The sequence below is a fragment of the Dryas octopetala genome, chromosome 4 (genome assembly GCF_963921425.1).
Source record: "Dryas octopetala chromosome 4, drDryOcto1.1, whole genome shotgun sequence".
NCBI lineage: Eukaryota > Viridiplantae > Streptophyta > Magnoliopsida > Rosales > Rosaceae > Dryas > Dryas octopetala.
The window spans coordinates 8,396,900-8,415,371 of record NC_141369.1 but is presented as its reverse complement, the minus strand read 5'-3'; the positions used below and the strand labels follow the sequence as shown (position 1 = coordinate 8,415,371).

The following is an 18,472-nucleotide window of genomic DNA, read 5'->3' as shown; positions in this document are numbered from 1 at the left end:
GAGGAGGATTGAACTTGGGTGCATTGTAGGTCTATAATTCTACGACCCTTCTAACTGGGCTACCTAACAACTGCAAACTTGGGCCTATTTGGTATTGCTTTTAGAACTGTCAAAAGTGCTTTTATATTAATAAAAACACTTCTAGTTGCGTTTGGAAAAAATTAAATAAAAATGTTTCTGAATTATAAAAGTGCTTTTAAGTTATTTTTTTATAATCATTTGACAGGTGCTTCGTCAAAAAGCACTTTTAAGTGCTTTTCCATGAACAACTTGAAATTTTTATAAAAATTTCTATGTGCTTATGAGTAGAAGTGTTTCCAACAAAAACGCTACTGAGTATAAGCGCTTCCTAAAAAGCAATGTCAAACGAGTTAGGTCTCATTTGTGGAAAAATATTTTGGATTGGATAATTACTTAGTAGGCTTAATAGTCATTTTGTCCCCTCAATTATAACATTGTATTTTTTATTAAAAAAAATTGTGTTTATTTACTATTTAAAATTGTACAAATGAATCTATCTATATCTTTGGCAAAAAAAAAAAAATCTATCTATATAATAAAACAGAATGGTTTTTGAATTATCTTTGAGTCCGAATGGCTGAGATCGTTTTGGCTTAAATCCAATAATCTGTTATTTATTTTTCAAATTTACTTTCCTGCCCATGAGAATCGGTTTGTCACCTCTCTCCTTAATTAATTTTTTCAAATTTACTTTTCGTTATCTATTAAACTGATTGCGTTTGCCAAAATATTAGTATTTGCGCAATAGAAAGAGCTGCTTCACATTCGTGGGAGCGAGTGCGGAGAGGCTATTATTATTATAAAGCCATAAGAAGGATTTAGTGTTACAGGGTTCACAAAAAATGAGATTGCCCAATATACTCTTCATTGAACGAAATAATCACACAAAATTAACCTAATAAATAAATATAGAATTCTAAAATATATATTTTAAAATAAAATTTAAAAAAATAATAAAAAAACACTCCACCACCTTAAAATGTAGAAATAATGATTAAAAATTATAAAACATTGAAAAAAAATATAAAAAAAAATCACGAGTAAAAATGTCAATCCACACGTGAGCCAAATACTAGTATTAATTAAGCCAAGAAAATAAAATTCTCAGCTTTGGAGACTTATGGAATGTTGAGGTAGTAAATAAATAAAAGGGAGAAAAACGCCACCGTGTCTGCTCCTCGTATTCCATCAACAATTATGGTTTCCCAAGATGTAGCAACTGAGAGAGAAAAAGACTCATCATCCACCCTCTGGATCCGAACACACCGATCTCTCTCATTCCTCTCTCAGAAAAACAAAACCCAACAACCCATTCAACTCCATCCACCACTCCAACAATCTCAACAATCTCAATGTCGTCCTTCGACGACTTCTCTTCCTCCCCCTCCGCCGCCGACCCTCCGCCTCCGCCGCTCCACTCCGATTTCCACGACAACGTCGTCCTGCCCCCCAATGACTTCAACAACCACATCAACGATCAGCAGCAGCACTCCCCCGACGCCTACGGGTTCGGCATTTCCTCCAGCCCCAACCCCGACTACGTGTCCCCATTTGATTCGGCTGTGCCCGAGGACAATGGCGTTGGCCTAGGTGGTGATGATGACATTTTCGCTGCCTCGGATGACGGGCCGGTGCTGCCGCCGCCCGATGAGATGCGAGAGGAAGGCTTTGCTCGCCGCGCGTGGCGTCGGTGAGCTGACCCAAATCGGTCTTGATTGATTTTCTGGTGGTTGCATAATGTGTGTTATGTTATGTTATGTTTATGTGGATTTAATGGTTGGAATTAATTTACTTGCAAAATATCGTCTGGCCATGACATTACATTACATGCTTCAATGCAAGTTAGAAGCTGTATATGTTATTTTTGGTTGAGTGGCAACTGGCATGGATCTTGTGCATGCATGGGCATGAGCCTCACAAACATCTACTTGCATTTTTTTTTTTTTTGTGTGTATATGTGTTCATTAACGTTAGATTTTTGTTTTTTTAATAAAATTTGGGATATGAATTAATGATTGTCCATATATTTGGGAATTGGGTACTGCATGCGGATCATACTTATTGTGTCTGAGTGTGAGTACTGAGTATAAGTATAAAATGGGTTTCATTTAGTTGCTTCCAATGAGCTACTTAAATCTTCATTAATTGTATCCTTTTCATAAAATGGTTTTTTCTGCTAATGTGTGTATCTGTACGGAAATGTTACCTTGACAGATAGTATGACAACATAAGATGATTAGGTTAATTATTGTCTGTGTGGTTCAGATTCACGATCTTGTGTTGGCAGACTGTGTGGCATGAGAACATTCCTTTATAGATATAGATTAATTAGTTCTACTTATGTATTTTGCATTGATGAAAATCAGAAGTGTAAAACATTTCGTTAAAAAGTTAGAATTAATTAACAAGCTGCACTTGTGAATATATGTTGTCCATTTAGCTGATGCCAACGATTGTTACCGGAATTACTGGCTTGTAGCAAACCATTAAGCTAATCATATAAGATGGGTTGCAATGACGCATCTAATTAATTCTCTTCGATAGGAGACCCAGCATTGGCTTTTCACTTGAATGAATGCAGCAATACGTGTTTTTCCTCTGTTATCTATTTTTTAGTTTTGACTTCAATTAGCTTTGTTATTTTCCCATGTAGCTTAAGTTGTTGAAGGCTTTTGCAGTGTCCATTTTCCAATAATGTCTATGTTATGGTCAATTTATTTAATTTGAATATTGAAAAGGAACTAGAAGTTTTTGAATTGCCAAATTGACTCCTCGATCATTAGCTGGTTTATGTTGCTTTTCTCAGGAAATATGGGGCAGAAGCTCTAGTTTTAAGCATACTAAGACCAAAGATTTGTCTGCTTTCCAAGACATTAGATGTTTTGGTCAATTTGATGGTAAATTCTTATTTTGATGGATGTTACTGCGAGACCTTTTAAATTGGCTTAAAAAAATTCTTTTTATCCTTTAATTGGAATTGATTTCATATATATCTACCAAATCCCATATTGGTTTTCCATGTTTTACTACCTTGTATATAGTTTAATTGTGACATTGTTTGCTGCTATAGACTGAAACTTATAAGCTGTTGTACGTAAAACTTCTATCAATCATACTTTATTTGTTTTGGTTGATTGGCGTGTTTAATTCTTGTAAATTTTCATGAGGCCTGGAGCCATTAAAGCCTCATTTTTAAGTTTATTGAGAACCAATTTTCTGATAATATATTGTTATTTTGAGGTAATTGAAGCTTACAAATTATTTATGGGCTTCAATGGATTTTTCACGTAGATGTAGACTCAGCTTTCTTTCTATTTTAGTAGGCAATGCGACATTTGTACAACTAGTTTTCAAGCGTAATTTTCTCATCCTCTGTGTTTTTTACCTTCCATATAGAGTTTCAATTCAAATATTGAAATTCCTTGTACAGTTAGCTAAGAACATAGTGAAATCCTAGATCTCTGCATTATTGTTACTAAATGAAAGAATGAAGGCTTGTTAGTTTGCACAATCTTACTTATTACTATTGGAAAGAAAAGTGTGTTTAAAAATCTTTTCCACTTCTTTTTCATTGCTTTTATCTGCAATGATTTCCATTAAGGCATTACATTTTTATATTTGACCTTTTGACGTCCAATCTTGCAGTCAAAATACCATCCATCTTGAAGAAAAGGAGAACAGAGAAAGGGAGATGCGGAACCAGATTATCAACGAAGCCGAGGAGTTTAAACAAGCATTTTATGAGAAAAGGAAGCTCAATTGTGAAACTAATAAGGCTAACAACAGAGAAAGGGAGAAGGTAGTATTTCTAAACGTCATCATTCTCTATTCCTAATCCTAATTCTCTCTGTTGCTCTGTCTCTCTGTCTCTGTCTCTGTCTCTGTCTCTGTCTCTGTCTGTCTGTCTGTCTGTCTCTCTCTCTCACTTTTACACGCGGGCGCACACATGCACACAAAATCATCTTCCATGCTTCATAACTAACATAAATGAATGGACTTTCTTTGCAGCTATACCTGGCCAACCAAGAGAAGTTCCACAAAGAAGCTGACAAACATTATTGGAAAGCAATAGCAGAGCTCATTCCTCGTGAGGTCCCTAATATTGAGAAGAAGAGAGGGAAGAAAGATCCTGACAAGAACCCGTCAATTGTGGTAATCCAGGGTCCAAAACCTGGGAAACCAACTGATCTTGCAAGAATGCGGCAAATTTTCATCAAGCTGAAACAGAACCCTCCGCCACACATGATGCCTCCCCCACCCACCAAAGATGGCAAGGACGGGAAGGATGGGAAGGATGCAAAGGATGCCAAGAATGGAAAAACTAATTCACCAACTGCAGCTGCAAGCACACCTGTTTCACCTGCCAAAGATGTTATTGCTAATGATACTCCTGAATCATCAAAACCAGAGGCTCCGGCTGAACCCAAGGGTGAGCAACCCGCTAAACCGGAGGTTGAGCAACCTGTTGAAACCCGGCCAACCCTTGCAGAGTAATGACTCGTCATATATATATTTTTTTTAAAAAAATTCAGATCATTTTCATTTATTAAATCTTCTGCTTACAGTTCATGACAAAGAATAAGCACAATTATCTGTTGATGCTCCAGAGTCAGCATGGAGTGTACAGACTGCAGAGATTTCTTCCTAACTTGCTTTAGGATATTATAGGCTAGATTTGTAAGCAAAACTACTTTATTGCGTTCACTGTTTGGACATTCATGATTTAGCTCTTTGAAATTACTTATGTTCTTTATTTGTTTGTTGGTATGCCTTGATAACATTCTTGTGAACATTTACAAAAATGGGGTTAGAGGACGCATCGGTAAAGGGTAAAGAGGACTGTTTTTCAACTATGCGTCCTAAGGAGTGATTTTAGGACATTAAGGACGTTTAATTTTAGAGAAAATTATAATTTACACCCCTGAAGTTTAGGGTGTTTCACAACTTGTACTCTATTGTTTCAATTTTTTCAGTTTAGTACTTAACGTTTTGATTTGGCTTTTTAGTAAGATACCCACCTGAACTTTGACTCGATTTGTATATTACCACATAAATTAAAAATTGAAGCAAGTTGCCCCCTGAATTAAATTTTGTTTGCAAGTTACCACCTTCATCCAAATCTTCATGGGTTTTTTGGTCTTTTCAAAGAGCACAACTTGGGTGGGGAATTAAGCTTTTGCCACCTCACCATGCTGAGTGGCAAAGCCTAACCAATTACAAGTGGCCACATGTATAACCATTTTTTTATTTCTCTTTTCCTATTTTTACAAATTTGAAAATTAATTAAAAATAGTTCCGGACTCAAAGAATATACGAAAAATTCTTACGGACTCGTCTAGACTAATAGTAATTTACTATGGAGTCAAATTATCAATTTTCCCTTTGAGAGTTTCCAGAAAATTTAGGAAGTCCAAATTTATTTCTTAAAAATTAAAATACTCTGGATTGTTTAAAAATTCAGAGGATAATCTCCCGAACTTCTAAAAATACAAAGCCTGCACCATTGGTCTTCTAAAAACTAACACTACCTTTCTTGTGAACACTTGCTACCCTAATAACACTACCTTTCATAAAAATTAACATTTCGGAGTTTGAATTTATTTTCCTCTAAGACCTCTCAGTCTTTTGGGTAGCAAGTGTTCACGAGAAAGGTAGTGTTAGTTTTTAGAAGACCAATGGTGCAAACCTTGTATTTTTGGAGTTCGGGAGATTATCCTATGAATTTTTAAAAAATTCAGAGTATTTTAATTTTTTAAAAATAAATTTGCATTCCTATTTGGAAACTCTCAGAGGGCAAATTGATAATTTGACTCCATAGTAAATTACTATTAGTCAAGACGAGTTCGTAAGAATTTTCCATATATTTTTCTGAGTCCGGAACTATTTTTAATTAATTTTCAAAGTTTGTAAAAATAGGAAAAGAAAAATAAAAAAATAGTTGTACATGTGGCCACTTGTAATTGGTTGGGCTTTGCCACTCAGCATGGTGAGGTGGCAAAAGCTTCCCCACCCAACTTCTTCTCTATGAAAAGACTAAAAAACCCATGAAGATTTGGATGGAGGTGGTAACTTGCAAACAAAATTTAATTCAGGGGCAACTTGCTTCAATTTTTAATTTAGGTGGTAACATGCAAATCGAGTCAAAGTTCAGGTGGGTATCTTGCTAAAAAGCCTTTTGATTTACTTACCATTGACTATTGTTGTCTGTTTAATTGTTTAATCAAACGTAATTGATGACATGACAATTGTAGGTCCCATATATTTTTTTTCCTAAAATTTCAATTCTTGCCAAATGCAATTGAGTAAATAGTTTCAATTTATAATATTAGGGTGGGCATCGGTCAGGGTGGGTCAGTTTGGGACCCAAACGGTTAGCCGCCCGAGAGGCTTGGTTTGTAGTCGTGCTGGTCCGCCAACGACCCATTTCTTTTCGGTCTGCTCGGTTTGGGGTGTTTTCGGGTTGCGGGTTATGCGAGTCGGTGCTCGGGCAGACATGTAAGGTTTCCATGGCTGAATTGGGGATCAGAGATGAAAATTTCGATAAGGTTGCAAAGGTGGTTGTGTGATAGAGAGACTTTAGCGGAGATAATAGAGGAGAAGAAGAAGCTGAAGGAGAGAAAATGAGTGAGTGATTTGCAGGAGAAGATGCAGGCTGGGTTGGAGAAATGGTGGCTAACGGGCGGGTCGATTGCCGACGGTTGGTGGAAGCTCCGAACCGAAATCGACCTGTTATTGATTTGGTTGGGCGAGTTGAAGCTTGGGGGTGGCGGGAGGAGACGAGTGATGGTTTGTCGAGTTTTTAGCGGTCAGTGGAGGCAGTTTCGTTAGGCTGGGCGGTTTGATGCCCCACCCTAATTTATATATTACTTTTGAAATATAGTAAATCACATTAAAAACCCCTTTTTTCCATATATATTCACTTTCAGTCCATTCCTACCCGACTTTGGAAAATACCCCTCAACTGGAATTTGGAGACAATTAAGGTACAGTCGGGGTCAATAGCCATAACTTCAAGAAAAGTAGTGCTGCCTCCGCTTTCTTTATCTTTGGTCTGAATTTCTAGAAAGAGCTAGTGAAATGTTGAGAATTATGCAGGGATCATACACCAAAGGGTTATGATTACAATATAACTTTAAAGGACATTGAAGAGTCACTTGACAGAACTATCTCAGGCATCTCATCTTCATGGAAATAGGATACTTTTAGGGTGCCAAGTAACTCATCAAAACATGTTGATTTTTGGCATAAAAAGTTTGACCTCTTTAGTTCTGAGAATACCACTGTGATGGGACATCACTGGAATCATGATTTGAAATCTAAGCCTCAAGGTGTTAAATTAGTTCGAATCCTGTCTGGACTGTCTATTAGAAGGTCCTTGGTTGGTTCATTTAAGGAATCCATGTTGTCTAGTCGATTACTATCTGCACAGGCTAATCAGGTTTGCATTTGTCATTTCAGTAATGTGATATAAGGTCTTGTTACTGCATCTATGATTTTATAACCCATCGAGCTCCATATTTGATCGATTTCTGTTATTGATTTGAGGTCTCTTGAAACTTTCCATTTGCAGAGAATTGATGGTTTTCTTGTTGTTCTGAATGTCTCTGGAGAGAATTTCTAGCCAAAATCACGAAAACTTACGTTTGTAGTGACCAGTGTGGATGGAGATAACTACTTACTGTATTATTCATCGAGAGATCGTTCTGGGAGTATCACATCAAACAATTATGGAGATTTCAAGATGAAGAGGAGCCTTAGCATGAATGATTCACAAGCAGAAAATAACCTTTTGAGTATACCTATGAAAGGCCGCATACAACTGGTAATTAGCATTTCATCAACATTTTGATATTAAGTATCAAAAAATTTCAAATGTTCTTTTTTCTATCCAGAATAATGCACTGAATTTAGGAAAAGAATCAAAAGATTTTGGATATAGGTTTTGGTATTCCATCTCGAGCTTCTATTTCTTCCCTTAAAGGAGATTGGGAAAAAGATGGAATAGGCGTGTTTACAGAACAAACAAGATACATGTTTATTCTCAATAGATTTTGTGTAGCTTAGGATGTTTTAGTCTCATGTGTTCTTAACACATGCACTTGCTGTTTGTACTAAATTCTTTCTAGTTGCGGTTGAATGTGTTAGAAGTTTGTTTATGTGTACAGAAAAACCACAAAAGGATAGATATGTTGTTTGAGGTGGATTTTTGTTATGAATGTAAAGGCATCCTATAGGCTACTTCACAAATAGTCTCAATCGATCTGCAGTATTGATAAATTATGCAACTAGTCATTTTCTTGGTTTATTAAATTTGCACTTTATAGATTATCAGTTCTTGGCATGTGTAATTACTATAACAACCTTAGAATGCATGTATAAAAATTGTCTAATATTCAGGTAGATTATATATAGGTGAAGTAAAGTTTGAAACAAGTCGTTTACATCAAGTCAACCAAATCGTTTCAATTCATTTACATCTTAGAATATCTATATAAACTGAAGTTAGGTGCGTTGACAGCATTAATTCAACCAAGGCGTGCAGTTACCACATCACGAAGCTCATTTACGGCCTTTGTGGTAGCTTCAGGTGCAGCCTGTGCAACCTCTGTTGTATCCTGGCACCCTAAGCAGCATCAGCTGTATTCTGCGCAATCAACAGAAGCATTCTCAGCTGCTGCTCGAGACTAGTTTACGACTTCTATTGCTGCAGCTAGAGCTGGGGGGAGGGGCAACTGTAGGTACGATATCACTTAGAAGCGCTGGATGCCCTCTACAAAAGGATTGATGGGTGAATGTGTACCCATCAATCTCAAATCCCTATATAATAATTAAAAAAACCTTAATTAAAACAATAGAACTCATTTTAAATCAAACAAATTGGAGAGAGATGTAAATAACGAAATTACTTACAAGATTCAAAACCTGTTTACGAAATGTCTTTAAATGCTTGGTCCGAAAGTATTTAGGTAATAGTGCTTCGTCAAAGCTGATCGGATTGTGAGTGACAAAACCATTATTGTTATTAGTCAAACCAACAGAAGGAAGATTGTTGGAATTGGTCACCATTTGGTAGAGCTTGACAGGGTAGCGTTGATCTCCATCAGGAATACCAGCAATGGTATCTGGATTACCTAGTAATATAAAAAGTGTTAGATTTCCTAGTTAGTTTGGGTTTATGTGTAATATTAGGAATTGTGGGGTTACTTGTGTAATTACTCCTTATGGAAATAAGAGAGTTTGTATGGTTGTATTTATACCCCTTGAAGGGGTGAATAAATGCATGTATTCAGAATTTTAACCCTAAAACGTTCTTTAGCATGGTATAAGAGCCACCCAAAAATTTCTATTAATCTTTTTTAGGGTTTTTGGTGGTGTTTTAGGGTTTGTTCTTGATTCCCGGGTTTTTTAATTTTTCATAGAAAACTTGTAGATTGTGTTCTCTTTGTTTTTGCTGCTGAGTTACTTGCGCGCCATAATTTTTATTACGCACGATTGTAATAAAATTTGTTGTTGATTGTGTTTCTGTTCCGCTGTTTGTGTGATTCCGCTTCTTACTTGATTCAAGATGGGTGATGTTTGATGGGTGTCTAATGTCTCTGTCTTTAAGCCTATTTTAATTGGTTTTTGTAAGGTTTTTGGGTTAAATAAGGACTTATTACTTTGTTTTCTACACTTTCAGTTTGCTGGGACCACCGAGGAGTTTTTGAATGGCTATTTGCTGACAAGGCTAGGTGACGTTCCTAATGAAAGAAGGACTCCAAGTCAGCCCCTATTTCCTAGTGGTGCCGCAACCTAGTCCAAGGGAAGGAGATTACTTGCTGAAAACGGGACTACATATAAGGGGGCAGAGGCGTGATTAAAGGGTGGTTCTTGGCGAGGGCGTGAAGGAGACTTGGACTGGAGACGTTGGCTGAAGGAAGGACGCCACTTTGGAGAGAGCAGTAGGAGTTTGGGTGGTTTTTGTCATGACTTTTATTGGTTTTTCTTGATGGATTTGTGTAACTAAATATATTGTTAGGGCAGGATGAAGCCCTAAGATGATAATCTAGTTTTATTGTTACTTTGTCTTTGGTTGCTTCCTTGATAATGGGATTATTATTCACTGATTTATACTTGAATAATTACATGGATGCTTGATCACCATCTGGGTTGTTAGTTGAGTTATTTGATGCAAACTTTTGTAGATACCATACAGGGTTTGGGTTCAGCTTCTTGTGGATAAAATCTGTATATGCTTTGGGTAGATACCATACCCTTGGGGTGTGCGTGGCTAGTTATTGGATTCTCTGAGCTCGAAAGTCTCTTTTGCATGACAGTTTTGTTCTAAATACCATAGGCAACTCGTGTGTGAAAGTAATAGATTTGTTCTAAATATCATAGGCAAGTCGTGTCTAAGAGGATAGCCAACATTATTAATTAAGTGAACTGAAGATAAGGTGACTAGAAGTTAGATAGGATTCTTGGTGGTGGATTCTTCGCTCTAGTATTTTATTCAATCGATTGTTAACGTTATTTTGTTATCTTGTTGCTTTGCCTATATTTTAATTAATTTTGTCTTATTTATTTACTGTTACTTCAATATCTTCGTTTAATTGAGTTGGTTAACCAATCCCTGTGGTTCGACCTCGTACTTGCGTAATTCTATTCTACTACGGACTTGTGCGCTTGCGAGTAATTTAATTTGGGGTTTCTATTTGTCTTTTCTTTTAGGCAACTAAAAATACCTATCAAGTTTTTGGCGCCGTTGCCGGGGATTGCGTCTAATTCAATTCATTAAACTGTCCTTTGCATGGTGGATGACTGGTACACGATCTTCGGATTGTGAACTTGTAGAATTTCAGCCGGAGATTGAACAAAAGCTCAAGGAAATCCGCAGGAAACGTAGAGAGGATAGAGAAGAGGAGATTCGTCAGAAGGAGGAAAAGATGGCTCTTGTACCCAATGAGACAATGGGAGACCTTGACATCCCAACAATTCCGACATCACCATCCAGCATTATTCTCCCTGCAGCAGCCAGGAATTATGAATTAAAAAATATTCACTTCAATATGATTCCTTCCTTTCATGGTTTAAATAATGAAGATCCATTAGTTCATATTCGTGACATTTTTAACATGGTTTCTAATATGCCTTTGACAGAAGGAGTCACGGAGGAGCACTTAAGGATGAAGATCTTTCCTTACACTTTGAAGGACAAGGCAAAGATGTGGCTGAATTCTTTGAGGCCGAGATCACTAACCAGCTGGACTGAGATTCAAAACAAGTTCTTGGAGAAGTTTTTCTCAGCCCAGAAAACCGATGCATTAAGGGACAAGATCATGCAATTCAATCAACAAGCAAATGAGTCATTTTCTGAGGCATGGGAGCGATTTAATAATTTGTTAATTCAGTGCCCTCATCATGGTTTGCCTTCCCTTGTTTTAATGCGTATATTTTATAAGGCACTGACCGTTTCTAGTAAGGCTGCAGTGAATAACTATGCAGGTGGATCCATTAAAAATAAGACCACAGTTGAATGTCAAACTCTGTTTGACAGCCTAGCAATGGAAACACAACATTCAGATGCAAGAGAAAGGTGTGCTGGAGTGAATGAGAGTAACCATTCGAATGTTTTTGCTTCAAAGGCACAGGTTGATTCCATTGCCAGCAAATTGGATGCGCTACTTGCTATGAATGGGAGGACGCCATCACAAGAAATTTGCGCTATTTGCGATGTCATTGGTCACGCCACGATTTCTTGTCCCAATGGGGTTGATTTTCCGGAGTTTGTTCAAGAACAAGCAAGTTTGGTGAATTCCTACAACCGAAATGTTAGGACTGACCCATTCTCAAATACATACAATCCTGGCTGGAAGTATCACCCTAACTTTTCATGGAGCAACAATAATCAACCACAAGCTCCACGTAACCTTCCCTTTCAGCAGACTCAAGCTCCAGTAGAGCCGAAAAAACTTGGGGTGGAAGACATGATGCAGCAGCTTATGCAAAATCAAATTCAGATGCAACAAATGTTTCAAGAGTCTCAAAAGGGCCAGCAAGCTAACACCAAAGCCATAGCAAGTCTGGAGACACAAGTCAGCCAACTAGCTTCTACTTTGACCGAAAGGGGGATGGGTAGACTACCTAGCCAGCCTGAACCGAATCCAAGAGGATTAGAGCATGCTAAGGTTGTCCGGACTTTAAGGAGTGGTAAGCCATATGACCGGAGAGAAGAAGTTGCAGCACAAAAGCAAAAGGAAGCCGAGGAAACCATACCTGCCGCTGCACCTGAAAGTGGCGAAATTGAAAGCCCAATAAATGTTGCATCCGAATTGCCTCTTGTCAACAAATATGTGCCTACTTTACCCTTTCCTTCCAGGCAGCAAAAACAGAAGCAGAGTGAGCACATGAAGGATATTTTGGAAGTGTTTAAGAAGGTTCAAATTAATCTCCCATTATTAGAAGCCATCAAGCACATTCCCACATATGCCAAGTTTTTGAAAGATGTGTGTACGAACAAGAGAAGATTTGTGGACCATGAAAAAATTGAACTCACTAAGGAGTGCAGCGCCGTCCTCTTCAATAAGATGCCCCCAAAATTACAAGATCCAGGGAGTTTCACTTTGCCTTGTATTATTGGTGAATCTAAGTTTGATAAGGCTTTCTTGGATCTCGGTTCTAGTGTTAATCTTATGCCTTTTTCTATTTTCTCGCAGCTAGGCATCGGAGAGCTAAGAAAGACGTCTGTCTCACTACAGCTAGCGGATCGTTCAGTCACTTATCCTAAGGGCCTTGTCGAAGATGTGTTAATTAAAGTGGAGCAATTTGTGATACCGGCAGATTTTCTGGTGCTTGACATGGAAGAGGATAGGAATCTTCCTATTTTACTTGGCCGGCCATTCCTTGCTACTGCTGGTGCATTAATAGACGTGCAGCAAGGTACTCTCAAGCTCAGAATTGATGGTGAATCAGTGGAGTTTCGTATGTTTGGCGCCTTAAAGAAACCCAGTGATGTGGAGGAGTGTCATCGCGTGGATATTCTTGACCCGATTATACATGCTCAATTTTTGATTTCTTCAGCTAATGATGAGCTGGAAACGTGCCTTACGTGTTCGGAGTTTGAAGAATTTGCTGAGGATGAGACACTCGAGGTAGTGGCTGCACTTGAGGCGACACCCGCTGCAGCGCCGCGATGGAGACAAGCCGTAGAACCTCTTGGCACGCCACCACCAGCTGCTGTACCTTCCGTAATTAAGCCACCAGTATTAGAACTCAAGTCGTTGCCATCTCATTTGAAGTATGCATTTTTGGGCGAAGCTGACACATTGCCAGTGATCATAGCATCAGATTTGAGCAAGACTGAGGAACTGAAACTGCTGCAGCTTCTAGGAGAAAATAAATCAGCTATCGGCTGGTCCATTGCTGATATCAAGGGTATAAGCCCCGCGGTTTGCATGCACAGGATCTTTTTGGAAGAAGGGTCGAAGCCCACCATAGAAGCTCAGAGGCGTTTGAATCCACACATGAAAGAAGTAGTCCGAAAAGAGGTACTCAAACTTCTGGATGTAGGTGTGATATATCCCATCTCTGACAGTCAGTGGGTTAGTCCTACCCAAGTTGTACCAAAGAAGTCAGGCATTACAGTGGTTGAGAACAAAACTGGGGAGTTGGTGCCCACTCGAATGCAAACAGGTTGGCGAGTCTGTATAGATTACCGGAAGTTGAACTCCTTAACTCGGAAAGATCACTTTCCCTTGCCGTTTATTGACCAAATGTTGGAAAGGTTAGCCGGGCACTCGCATTATTGTTTTCTTGACGGGTATTCAGGTTATAATCAGATTGCTATCGCTTCCGAAGACCAAGAGAAAACAACATTCACATGCCCTTATGGTACCTTTGCCTACCGGCGTATGCCATTTGGTCTATGCAATGCTCCAGCCACATTTCAACGGTGCATGATGAGTATATTCTCCGATATGGTCGAAAGAATAATTGAAATTTTCATGGATGACTTTTCTGTTTTCGGCTTCTCTTTTGACAATTGTCTCGGAAATTTGAAGATGGTTTTGGAAAGGTGTAGGGAATTTAATCTTGTTCTCAACTGGGAAAAATGTCACTTTATGGTGAAACAGGGAATTGTGTTAGGACACTTGGTTTCAAGCCGCGGGATAGAAGTAGACAAGGCGAAAATTGATTTAATTGCCAATTTGCCACCACCCACATCAGTCAAGGCTGTACGGTCTTTCTTAGGACACGCGGGTTTTTATCGGCGTTTTATTAAGGATTTTTCCAAAATCAGCCGACCCTTGTGCAATCTTCTTTCTAAGGACACTCCGTTTCACTTTGATGAATCATGTTTGCAAGCTTTTACCACTTTGAAATCTCTTCTTACTTCTGCGCCGATTATGATAGCTCCAGATTGGGGCCTCCCATTTGAATTAATGTGTGACGCTAGTGACTACGCAGTGGGTGCTGTTTTAGGACAGCGGAGGGACAAGCTGCCACATGTTATTTCTTATGCCTCAAAAACCTTGAACGATGCACAACTCAATTACTCCACTACTGAGAAAGAGATGCTCGCTGTCATTTTTGCACTTGAGAAGTTTAGGTCCTATTTGCTTGGCTCTAAGATCGTTGTTTATACTGACCATGCTGCATTAAGGTACCTTATGTCCAAGAAGGATGCAAAACCAAGGCTCATTCGGTGGGTGTTATTATTACAAGAATTTGATGTTGAATTACGGGATCAGCAAGGCGTGAAGAATGTGGTGGCTGACCATCTCTCCCGTCTAACTCACACTCACGAAAATGAAGACACCATTGTACCATTGCGTGAGAGCTTCCCCGATGAACAGTTGTTTGCGGTCCAACATGTCACACCATGGTATGCGGATATCGCCAATTATCTGGCTGGAGGGGTGATGCCTCTTGAATTAAGTACCCAACAGCGAAGGAAGTTTCTCCATGACGTCAAGTTTTACTTTTGGGATGAACCGTACCTCTACAAGTATTGCTCTGATCAGATGATAAGGAGGTGTGTGCCAGCTACTGAACAAGCAAGCATATTACAATTTGCACATGATCATGCATGTGGAGGCCATTTCGGCTCAAAAAGGACAGCAGCAAAGATCCTACAGAGTGGTTTTTATTGGCCTTCCTTATTCAAAGATGCTCACACATGGTGTTCAGCTTGTGATCGGTGCCAAAGAGTGGGCAATATTTCTAATCGCAATGAGATGCCTCAGCATGGGATTTTAATGATTGAATTGTTTGATGTCTGGGGGGTGGATTTTATGGGGCCTTTTCCCTCTTCATATGGCAATGAGTATATTTTAGTGGCTGTGGAATATGTCTCCAAATGGGTAGAAGCAGTGGCTGCCCCAACTAATGATCACAAAGTTGTTTTGAAACTTTTACAAGGCACCATCTTCCCCAGGTTTGGAACCCCTCGTGTCCTAATCAGTGATGGGGGGCGACACTTCATCAACAAACCCCTAAAGAATCTCTTGTCAAAATACAATGTCACTCACAAAGTTGCTACCCCATACCACCCACAAACCAGTGGCCAAGTTGAGGTTTCCAACAGAGAGATAAAGAGAATTCTAGAAAAGACCGTGAGTACTTCCCGCAAGGATTGGTCCCCAAAGCTTAATGATGCGCTGTGGGCATATCGGACAGCCTATAAGACACCAATTGGCATGTCCCCATTCCGTTTAGTTTATGGAAAGGCATGTCACCTTCCTATGGAGCTTGAGCATAAGGCGTTCTGGGCAGTCAAGCAACTCAATTTCGACCATGGTGCTGCTGGTGAACAGAGGAAGCTCCAGCTCAATGAACTTGATGAAATTCGTAATGATGCGTACGAAAATGCTAAGATATATAAGGACAGGACCAAGCTCTTTCATGACAAAACCATCTTAAGGAGGGAGTTTTTTTCTGGACAGAAAGTGTTGCTCTTCAACTCAAGACTTCGCCTGTTTCCAGGCAAGCTCAAGTCACGGTGGTATGGTCTCTATGTGGTGGTACATGTCTTTCCACATGGTGCTGTAGAAGTAAGACACATTCAGAATGGAACAACTTTCAAAGTGAATGGGCATCGCCTAAAGCCTTATCTGGAATCACCATTCAACATTGAGAAGTCCTCAATACCTTTGGCCGAACCATCACCAGCACCTTAGCCATTCGATATGTCAAGCTAATGACGTTAAATTAAGCGCTCCTTGGGAGGCAACCCAAGCATTTCCTTGTTTATTTCTGTTTGTTTTTACTTTTCATTTTTGTTGTCGTTAAATCCTGCACTTACTTTGTTCTTTTTCAATTTTCAGTGGTCTGTTGCTACCTTCAGTGTGAGGACAATAAGTTTGGGGGGGGGGGGGGGCATACATTTCCACCACCAACTCCAATGTGGAAGCAGCCAGTTCGTGTTCCACTGCCCCAAGGGATTTTCGTGTCATTCGTGCACATCTGAGGTAGTCGGTGGTGTTCTCCTGCAAATGCTCTAGAGAGGATGATGCTGGGTTGAGAAAGGCTGTTTTCACGGGCCAATGTTGAAGGAAGTCTGGGGGGGGTTTTTTCAGTTTGAGGCCCATGTGGCCCACCAGGTGTTTAAAGGTTTCTATTAAAGCTGTGTCACGTTTATTAAATATCCAGCTTTAGTTATCAAGTTTGGCTGGATATTTTGGGAGAGCAGGGGCGACGTGAGAAGGCTAGGGCATGCCCTTCGTCTGCGCGGTCTGAGCAGCACCATCGACGCCGTCGTCCCACTCCTTGGCCGTCCGCCGCAACGCACAGCCCACCAGGTGCTTTCTTTCCCTCATCTCCCTGTTTTATTTCTGGCCTTGCGTGATTTTACTGTGTCTCTCATTGAGGACAATGTTCATTTCAAGTTTGGGGGAATTTACTTGGGTTGAGGGTGTGATTCTTAATGGGTATCCCTTTTGTTTGGGTAATACTCCTATTGATTCAATTTTTATTTGCCCCAATGCCGATGATATAAATTTTTGTTTATACATTTTTCTTACTTTCATTGGTTTGGACGAAATGGCTGGGTATTGTTTGTGTTCTCATTTGATATTGTGGTTAACTATTACTCTCATGGTCAATCAAAATTTTGTGAGTGAGCACTTTGTCAATTCAATGCAAGTTCTTGTTATTCTAAGAGGCATATGTTATTCTACTTTAAATGTCAGTACATACTCTAGAACTTGTCTTGAGTATCACTTGAGGCGAAATCCTAAATAAATGCAATAGCTGGGAGATGATTTGGGCCATCTTTGTACTGTTTTTAACCAACCTGTTGTACCCTCATTACCCCTGTAGACTTCCCATTGTGCGCCTATTTCTTTGACAGCCCCCACATCTCTACTTTACTACTCCTCAAACATGTTTCTTGTTCCTTATCTAGAGAACTAGTGAGTAAAAAAAAAAAAAAAAAAAAAAAAAAAAAGCAAGGTGTGTGGCAGCAAAGGAAGTCCATAGGAATTGAGCCCTGTGTGATTTGTTAGAAACAAGTTGGGTGCTGTTAAAAAAAAAAAAAAAAAAAAAAAAAAAAAAAAAAAAAAAGAGAAATGTCATGAAGTGTGACCAAAGAAGTCACGACCCTAGGGGATCATTGAGGTGAAAATCAGGAGGATCTAGGGTGAAGAGCCGTAAAAATTGGGCCAACTATATTGTTTTCAAAGTGTTGCAAAGTGTGAGATGTTTCTAAATGTGCTCAAATCCTATGCATAATAACAAAATCCAAATCTTCTGTGCTGCCACTTTGTGCTCATTTAGTTCTCTAGACTTTGCAGTTCTCATTCTCATGTCCTTGTTTAGCCAAGTATCCCATCCAGTGCCACAACCATTGCAAAGCCCTCTTGATCTTGTGATGTTGCATTTATTTACATTAGTGGAGAGATGATATAAAGAGCAAGCTTATGGGGTATGAATTTGTGGCTGTGAGTAAAGTGTGTGCGCATGTGCTTATTGGATTGCAAGTTGTTGTTCTGATTTTGGCTATTCACATACACACTTTAATTTGACTATGGTGAGATATTATTAATCTTGGTATCATGTGTAGAACCCTTACAATGTTTAGTCATTTCCTTGGGCTGTTAACATAGTGGAATTTTGAGGCATTTGGGGTTTGTAACTAGTTCTGTTTTAATTGAGTTATTGTGTGTTCTGCTCGAGGACTAGCAGGAATTAAGTTTGGGGGAATTTGATGGGTGTCTAATGTCTCTGTCTTTAAGCCTATTTTAATTGGTTTTTGTAAGGTTTTTGGGTTAAATAAGGACTTATTACTTTGTTTTCTACACTTTCAGTTTGCTGGGACCACCGAGGAGTTTTTGAATGGCTATTTGCTGACAAGGCTAGGTGACGTTCCTAATGAAAGAAGGACTCCAAGTCAGCCCCTATTTCCTAGTGGTGCCGCAACCTAGTCCAAGGGAAGGAGATTACTTGCTGAAAACGGGACTACATATAAGGGGGC

General features: G+C 39.2%; 2 protein-coding genes and 1 non-coding gene across 3 annotated transcripts; 2 read left to right on the top strand and 1 right to left on the bottom strand.

The window, feature by feature from the left end:
• Window positions 1-1,373: 1,373 nt before the first annotated feature.
• On the top strand, window positions 1,374-4,515 carry LOC147286505 (Clathrin light chain protein). Its single transcript, XM_086240781.1, has 3 exons — window positions 1,374-1,711; window positions 3,667-3,820; window positions 4,030-4,515. Exons 1-3 carry the CDS (start codon window positions 1,374-1,376, stop codon window positions 4,513-4,515), a joined length of 978 nt encoding a protein of 325 aa, XP_086096907.1.
• Window positions 4,516-10,817: 6,302 nt separating this feature from the next.
• Window positions 10,818-16,178, top strand: LOC147286503 (uncharacterized). The gene is made up of 3 exons (XM_086240780.1): window positions 10,818-14,076; window positions 14,176-15,060; window positions 15,190-16,178. The coding sequence occupies exons 1-3, from the start codon at window positions 10,818-10,820 to the stop codon at window positions 16,176-16,178; spliced, it is 5,133 nt and encodes a 1,710-aa protein (XP_086096906.1).
• Window positions 11,322-11,428, bottom strand: LOC147286504 (small nucleolar RNA R71). The gene has a single exon (XR_015122154.1). It is a non-coding gene; the product is annotated as a small nucleolar RNA R71 (small nucleolar RNA).
• Window positions 16,179-18,472: the final 2,294 nt, after the last annotated feature.